Consider the following 8,082-nt stretch of genomic DNA (forward strand, 5'->3'; position numbering starts at 1 on the left):
AAAAAAAAAAAAAAAAAAAAAATTAGCTGGGCATAGTGGTGTGCACCTATAGTCCCAACTACTCTGGAGGCTGAGACAGGAGGATCACTTGAGCCTAGGAGTTCAAGACTGCAGTGAGCTAGGATTGCACCACTGCACTCCAGCCTGGGCAACAGAGTGAGGCCCTGTCTCTAATAATAGTAAAAAAAGACCAGAGCAGTCTAGAGAGGGACTACAAAAGAAAGGAAAACAATTTCCTGCTTCTTGAACAAGAAGCCCCACATTTTCCTTTTACACCAGGCTTGGCGGATTCTGTAGCCATCCCTGGTCACAGTGCACTGGGGTTTGAGTGCACTGGACAGTATTGAATAGGGGGTGAGCACTTACACACTGGCATTCACTTTCCCAGGTTCAAATCTCTCCCTTATCCTTATCCATAGAACCTTGGGCAAGTGAGTTTGGGCCTCAGTTTTTCCATCTGTACGATGGGGATATTAATAGTACCTATATTATAAAGTTATTGTGAGTCAAATAAGCACTATTATTATTATTATTATTTGAGATGTAGTTCCGCTGTTGTCACCCACGCTGGAGTACAATGGTGTGATCTCAGCTCACTACAACCTCTGCCTCCTGAGTTCAAACGATTCTCCTGCCTCAGCCTCCTGACTAGCTGGGATTACAGGTGCACGCCACCACTCCCAGCTAATTTTTGTATTTTTAGTAGAGACAGGGTTTCAACATGTTGGCCAGGCTGGTCTCGAACTCCTGACCTCAGGCGATCCACCTGCCTCGGCCTCCCAAAGTGCTGGGATTATAGGCGTGAGCCCTGCGCCCGGCCCTATGATTATTTTTTAATCATTTGTTGTGTTTGAGGTCAGTACCCTGAGTCCCAGACATCAACTCTGGTTCTCAGACTCAGCCAACATTTCAAGGCTGTGGACTCAGGTAATGGCTGTTGAGCCTGGGCTGCAGGCCAGAGTCCTGATTTTCAATTCCCTTTCATGGTAGGTTCGTGGTTTACAGCTACAAGTACGTGCATGACGATGGCCGAGTGTCCTACCCTTTGTGTTTCATCTTCTCCAGTCCTGTGGGTGAGACACAACGCTACTCTCCTCAGGAGAGGGTCTTCGATTCTGTGTGTGTGTGTTTGTGTTTGTGTGTGTAAATGCGTGAGTGCAGGTGTGTGCATGTGGGTGTGTGTGTGGCTGTGCGAATGTGTGCAGGCACCTGTGTTAAGAGTGTGAGCATGTGACAGCCTGTGTGTGACCGGGTAAGGATGTGTGTGTGTCGCATGCGTGATGTGGGAGGGCAGTGAAGTGGAGGTGGGGGCTCAGATTCACCAAGAGCCCACCCGTTCTCAGTCCTGGGGCCTAAGCCAACCCACCTTTTCCTTTTACCTAGAAGGCTCCATCTGGCCCCTAAATCATCTCCAGAGACCCTCAGAATAACTTGAAGCCCCCAAAGCCAATCTAGAAACTGACTACAGTGCGGGGACCTCCTTAGAAGAGCTCCTAGGACCCTTGGAAAACTGCAGGGCCTTCAGGACATCACTAGAGCTTTAGAGAACATGCCTGGGTCCCCACTGATGTGCCTTTTTCCTCTTTTTCACGCAGGCTGCAAGCCGGAACAACAGATGATGTATGCAGGGAGTAAGAACAGGCTGGTGCAGACAGCAGAGCTCACAAAGGTTCAGGCTGGGCCGGGGCTCCAGAGTGTTAGGGAGAGGTGGTGTGGGTCCTGGGTCTCAGGGAAGAGGGACTAGAGTCCTCACTGTCTCAGTTTTGTTTTGTTTTTAAAGAACTGGGTCTGGCTCTGTCACCCAGGCTGGAGTGCAGTGGCGCAACCTCGGCTCACTGCAGCCTCCTCCTCCCGGGTTGAAGCGATTCTCCTGCCTCAGCCTCCCAAGTAGCTAGGACTATAGGCGCCCACCACCACGCCCGGCTAATTTTTGTATTTTTAGTAGAGTCAGGGTTTCACCATATTGGCCAGCCTGGTCTCGAACTCCTGACCTTAAGTGATCCACCCACCTCAGCCTCCCAAAGTGCTCTCTTACAGGCGTGAGCCACCGCGCCCGGCCACTGTCTCAGTTCTTGATGCCGAGACCTCTCTCTGCCCAGGTGTTTGAAATCCGCACCACCGATGACCTCACCGAGGCCTGGCTCCAAGAGAAGTTGTCTTTCTTTCGTTGATTTCTGGGCTGGGGCCTGAATTCCTGATGTCTGAGTCCTCAAGGTGATTGGGGACTTGGACCCCTAGGACCTGAACAACCAAGACTTTAAATAAATTTAAAAATGCAAAAACTCAGAGATCCTCAGTTCGGACTCAGTTTCTGCCTTTCATCTGGGCTCTAGCCGACGGTTCCTGCAGTATCAGGCTTGGGCCAGCAGGGGGCGGGCTGACCTAGTGGAATGCGAGCTGGGTCCCGGAAGGGAAGGAGGATACCTGTTTCTTAAAAAGAAAGGGAAGGGCCTGAAGGATTTCCCTGGGAGGCAGGGGACGGATGGGCGAGGCCTGGGTCTCCTGGAGGTATTGGGGGAATATCTGGATCTACGGAGCGGTCACTTCCAAAGGGAACAAGGACCCCTGAGAATAAAGGAGGCAAAGTGCCCGTTTCCCCCCACCCGACTCCCGACCTCTTGGGGGTAGGAGGCATCACTGAATGCGACTTTTCTCAGCTGAGCCCTTAGGTAGGAAGACTTTAAAGGCGAAGAGGTTTGAACGTAATTGCTTCAGGATCTCAGGAGCTGCTGGCGGGTGGATGGTTTGTACGGTCAGGTAGGCCTGAGGACCCAGGGCTAGGGCAGGTGAAGTCGATCCTGGGCCCTCAGTGGACCTCCAGGGGTCTGAGATTGAGGAGACAGGGAAAGGACACCTGCCCCCACGTGAAGATTCTTCTTTTCTTTCTTCTGGTATCTGTGGACATCGAACTTTCTCAGGCTTTCTGTGTCTATCTCTGAGGGACATTGATTAAGCACCCACGGTAGACCAGGCTCTGAGAATTCCGAGATGGGCAGGTCTTCACAGAGACGAATCACACCCCTTCTGTCCCTCTGCTTCTCTTCCATGTTTCTAATTGTTCCCCTCTCTGTCCCCGGTTTCAGGGACGTGGGAACTCCCTCCTCCCACCCCTTTTCAGGTTCCCGGTAGAGAGGTGGCTGTTGCCATGGTAACAAAGACATAGTGACCTTGGGCCTGGGCCGCCCGTCCCCCGCCCATGGCGTTCCCGGGGGTAGGGTCCAAAAAGCCCAGCTCCAAGCCCTCCCAGCGTTAAAACACCATCCCCTTACCACCCCACTCTACCCTATCTCATGCCCACTCACCCTCAATCAGGGCAAGTCCTTTGCATGAGGGATTCGGGATAGAATCACTCTACACTGGTCCATAGAGAAAATTCACCCTGCCCTAAATTCTCTGGTGGGTTTGGTTGAGCTCCTCTGCTCTCCACTGGTGCCCTTTTCCTGTCCCTGTCTCTCTTGTCCCTCCCTCTGATCACAGGCCCAGTCCCTGAAGGCAGGAGATGGAGGAGGAGGAGGACTGGAGACAAGAGGGGTCATTCAATTAAATGGACAAGGAACTCCTGGCCTGCAGAGGTCAGAGAGGCAGAGGGACTCATCCAAGGGCATGCACTTACATGATCAAATGAATACTAATAGCTGACCCTCCTCTTGAGGGCTTCCTATGTACCAAGTACTTCTAGAAGCATTTTATAAGCATTTGCTCATTTAATTCTTGCAACACCTCATGAAAAAGGTACTATTATTTTCTCCAACTTAAAGATGAAAAAAAAAAACCAAAACAAAACTGAGGCATAGAAGCCAAAGGCACCTGTGGTCTGTACAGTTAGAACACTAACCCCAGGCTATCTTGGGGTCAATAGCCACACCCTCTCTTAGGCAAGAGATTTAGGGAACCACCTCCTCCTCCTCCTCCTTCTTCTCCTCCTTCTCCTCCTTCTTGGTACTCCCACCCTCCATAGAGGAACTTCTGTTCCATCCAGGCTTGTGATTACAAACGGTCCAATCAGAAAGAGCCATGCACAAGGACTTGCCCGATCAGGAGCAAAGCCTGCCACAGCAGGGGTGGGTCAGAAAGGGTGGCTCACAGGTGCAGTCCGACGCAGAGGGAGTATGGCTAGGGATTGTGGAAGGACCAATCAGAGAGGCCAGAACAGACTGCACCATCCAATGAGGAGTCAGCACAATGGGGCGTGTCTTCGGGTTTGGGGAGACTCCCTGGAGAGGCAGTACAAACTGGGGACCGTCTCCTCTAGTTCCACCAACCTGTCCTCTAAACGCCCACAGATCCAAGCTCCCTAATTTTTGAGTCGGTGCCCTAGACTTGGGGGACTTCCTAACCTTGAATGTGAGCAGGACCCATGTTAGAGAGGCGGAGGCTGGTCTTTAGGACAGAGCTGAGAGTGCCGGGCCTAGCGTAGGCACCAGGGACCAAGTTTAGGCGGAGAGCTAGGATGCTATGAGGAAGGAGCAAGGTGGAGGGGTGTGGCTTGGGCTGAGGGGGCGGGGCTAGGCTGAGGAGTTCTGAATATTTTATACTTGGGAGTGGTCTCTAAGACAGAGGGATGGGGCGCGGACCAGAATGGGCCTTGCTTAGCTTTAAAAAGGCTGGAGTTTTTGCTTTGGGGCAGGGCCTAAGAGTCTGGGGGTGGGGCCTAGGCTTGGAGCGGGGCCAGAATAATGGTATTGGTAGAGGGTCTGTGTTAGGTTTGGGGCGGGAATTAGGGCTCTAGGGAAACAATTAAGATATCTACTTCAACCTGTTGCCCGTTTTTCAGGCCAGCTCACACATTCCCTTACCTCATGGGACATTACCCATCCAGCTGCTGGGTATACCATTCTAGGGAACCTGGGCTAGGAGGTCGTATTTATTCCTTCCTGTGGTCCCTGAACTGAGTCTGGAGCCGGACTAGCTCCCCAGTCCTCTCCCAAGACGCATTCAAGAACACATGTTGGGCCAGGCACGGTGGCTCATGCCTGTAATCCCAGAGGATCACCTAAGGTCAGGAGTTTGAGACCAGCCTGGTCAACATGGTGAAACCCCATCTCTACTAAAAATACAAAAAATAGCTGGGCATAGTGGTACGTGCCTGTAATCCCAGCTACTTGGGAGGTTGAGGCAGGAGAATTCACTTGAGCCGGGGAGACAGAGGTTGCAGTGAGCCGAGATCGCACCATTGCGCTCCAGCCTGGGCAACAAGAGCAAAACTCAGTCTCTAAATAAATAAATAGAACACATGTGTGGGTGCAGTGGCTCCCGCCTTGTAATCCCTACATTTTGGGGGGCCGAGGCTGGAAATCTTAGAGCCCAGGTGTGTGCGATCAGCCTGGACAACATAATGAGACCGCTTCTCTACAAAAATGAAAAAATTAGCTGGGTGTGAGGGTGCGTGCCTGTAGTTGGGAGGCTGAAGTGGGAGGATCACCTGAGCCTGGGGAGGTCGGGGCTGCAGTGAGCCATGATCATGCCACTGCACTCCAGCCTGGGTGACAGAGGGAGACCCTGTCTTTAAAAAGAGCGCATCTTTACTGAGTTCCTGGCTGGCAGTCACTATTCTGGGCACTGGAGGATGTGGGTGGCCATGCCACTTCCCGTGGGAGGTTTGCATTTCAATGACTAGACAGTCAATAAATAACAATAAATAAGTAAACAAGTAAACAAATAAAATAAGAGGGTGACAAGAGCCAGGTGCAGTGGTTCACACCTGTAATCCCAACACTTTGGGAGGCCAAGGCAGGAGGATGGCTTGAGCCCAGGAGTTCGAGACCAACCTGGGCAACATAGCAGGACTTCATCTCTTTTTTTCCTTTTAAAATAAAATAAAGAGAGTACTCTAAGGGAAATAAGGTGATAGAAATGGTGGCACCTGGTGGGGCTGTTTGCTGCCGCCAGAGAACATTCCGTAACATTTACTATGAAACATTTCAAACATGCAGCCAAGTTGAAATAATTATGTGTGTGTGTGTGTGTGTGTGTGTGTATATACATATACATACATATATATAAGTTTATTAGAGATAGGGTCTCGCTATGTTGCCCAACTGGTCTTGAACCCCTGGGCTCAAGTGATCCTCCCTCCTCGGCCTTCCAAAATGCTGAGATTACAGATGTGAGCCACCACTCCCAGCCTGAGTTGAAATAATTTTATAGTGAACACTTATATACTGATCACCTAGATGCCACCACAGACATGTCACTGTATTACTTCATCATATATCCATCCAGCAACTCTTCTTCCCCCCCCCCCTCCTCCCCCTCCCCCCCCCACTCCTCTCCTCCTCCTCCTCCTCCTCCTCCTTCTTCTTCTTCTAAAATGTATTTCAAAGTAACATCAGAACGCTGGTTGGGGGCCCAGGTAGGGATGGTGTCTGTAATTTGGGGATGGAAAAGGAAGGTCTCTCTGAAGGGATTACATTTAAGACCATCATGAAAAAGAAAGAACCGGCAACCATGGAAAGGGGAGAAGAGTGCATATGCTCAGGGGCTGCTGCTGTGGGCGGGTGTGTTGGAGGAATAGGAAAGTCATCGTAGAAACTGAACAAGCGGTCGGATGTGGTGGCTCACACCTGTAATCCCAGCACTTTGGGAGACTGAGGTGGGTAGATCACTTGAGGTCAGGAATTCGAGACCAGCCTGGCTAACATGGCAAAACCCCGTCTCTACTAATAAAGTACAGAAATTAGCCAGGCGTGGTGGTGGGTGCCTGTAGTCCCAGCTACTCAGGCTGAGGTGGGAGAATTGCTTGAGCCCAGAAGGCAGAGGTTGCAGTGAGCTGAGATCATGCCACTGCACTCCAGCCTGGGTGACAGAGTGAGGCCCTGTCTTGAAAAAGAAAAGAAAAGCCGTCGTTAAAACTGAAAGAGGGGCCAGGAGTGGTGGTGCACGCCTGTAAACCCAGCACATTGGGAGTCTGAGGCAATAGGGTCAGCTGGGGCCGGAGCTCACAGGGCCAAATTGGCATTGTATGAATAAGGCATATCTCCCCTGGTTTCAGCTTCTTTCTTCTTCCATCTCTGTCTCTCTTATTATTATCTTTTTTTCTCTCCCTCTCTTTTCTACTCCTGTCCAGCCCAGGCCTGCCCTCACCCTCTTTCCCGTTCACCCCTACCCTGTTCTGCCACGTGCTATCTGTGCGACCTTGGGCAAGTGACCAAACCTCTCTGTGCCTCTATTTCCCTTATCCATAAAAGGGAGATGGTAATAGGACCTCTTCATCTGGCTGTTGTGAAGATTGAATGAAGTGATAGATGTGAAACCCTTAGAATCATTTCTGGCACATAAATAGTGCTGTATATGTGTTCACTTGTGTTGTTGTTGTTATTCCTACCCCCACGCTCCAGCAGGGAGCACTAGCAACCATGGTGGGAGGTGGGGATGCTGCCTGGGTGGTGGCGATGAAGGGTGGAGTCTGGAGACTAGGGGAATTGTGAGTGTCCCCAGGGACATCTCAGAGTTGCATATGGGGTTAAGGTTCACTGGAAGGAGTTATCTGCAGAGCTGAGCTTGATCTGGGGGATAGGGCGGGCTTCATGTAAATAGGCCAGGCACAGTGGCTCATGACCACCGTGTTCAGGAGTTCAAGACCAGCATGGGGACATAGTGAGATTCCATTTATAAAAAACCAAAACCAAAAACTAAACAGCTACTGAGGAGGCTGAGATGGGAGGATCACCTGAGCCCAGGAGGTCGAGGCTGCAGTGAGCTGTGATCACGCCAGTGCACTCCTGCCTGGGTGATGGAGCAAGACTCTGACTCAAAAACAAACAAACAAACAAAAAGAAAAATTACACTGGGTGCGGTGACTCATGCCTGTAATCCCAGCACTTTGGGAGGCCGAGGCAGGCAGATCACTTGAGGCCAAGAGTTCGAGACCAGCCTGGCCAACATGGTAAAACCCCACCTCCACTAAAAATACAAAAAGTAGCCAGGCATGGTGGGACATGCCTGTAGTCCCAGCTACTCGGGAGGCTGAGGCAGGAGAATTGCTCGAACCTGGGAGGCAGAAGTTTCAGTGAGCGGAGACCATGCCAGTGCACTCGAGCCTGGGCAACAGAGCAAGACTCTGTCTCAAAAAAAAAAAAAAAA

At 51.1% G+C, this 8,082-nt stretch overlaps 1 protein-coding gene across 2 annotated transcripts in view; it reads left to right on the top strand.

Annotated features, from left to right (window-relative positions):
• The window catches only part of GMFG (glia maturation factor gamma), a 7,821-nt gene extending 5,533 nt beyond the window's left edge, over positions 1-2,288 (top strand). Inside the window, exons 5-7 of one of the 2 annotated variants that reach the window (XM_023229395.1) lie at positions 991-1,073; positions 1,596-1,669; positions 2,100-2,288. In XM_023229395.1, the coding sequence (XP_023085163.1) occupies positions 991-1,073; positions 1,596-1,669; positions 2,100-2,171 (229 nt within the window). In that variant the 3' untranslated portion in view covers positions 2,172-2,288. Of the gene's footprint in view, positions 1-990; positions 1,074-1,595 lie in introns of both variants that reach the window. The other variant, XM_023229394.1, reaches the window with a different exon arrangement.
• Positions 2,289-8,082: the final 5,794 nt, after the last annotated feature.

The sequence above is a fragment of the Piliocolobus tephrosceles genome, chromosome 21 (genome assembly GCF_002776525.5).
Source record: "Piliocolobus tephrosceles isolate RC106 chromosome 21, ASM277652v3, whole genome shotgun sequence".
NCBI lineage: Eukaryota > Metazoa > Chordata > Mammalia > Primates > Cercopithecidae > Piliocolobus > Piliocolobus tephrosceles.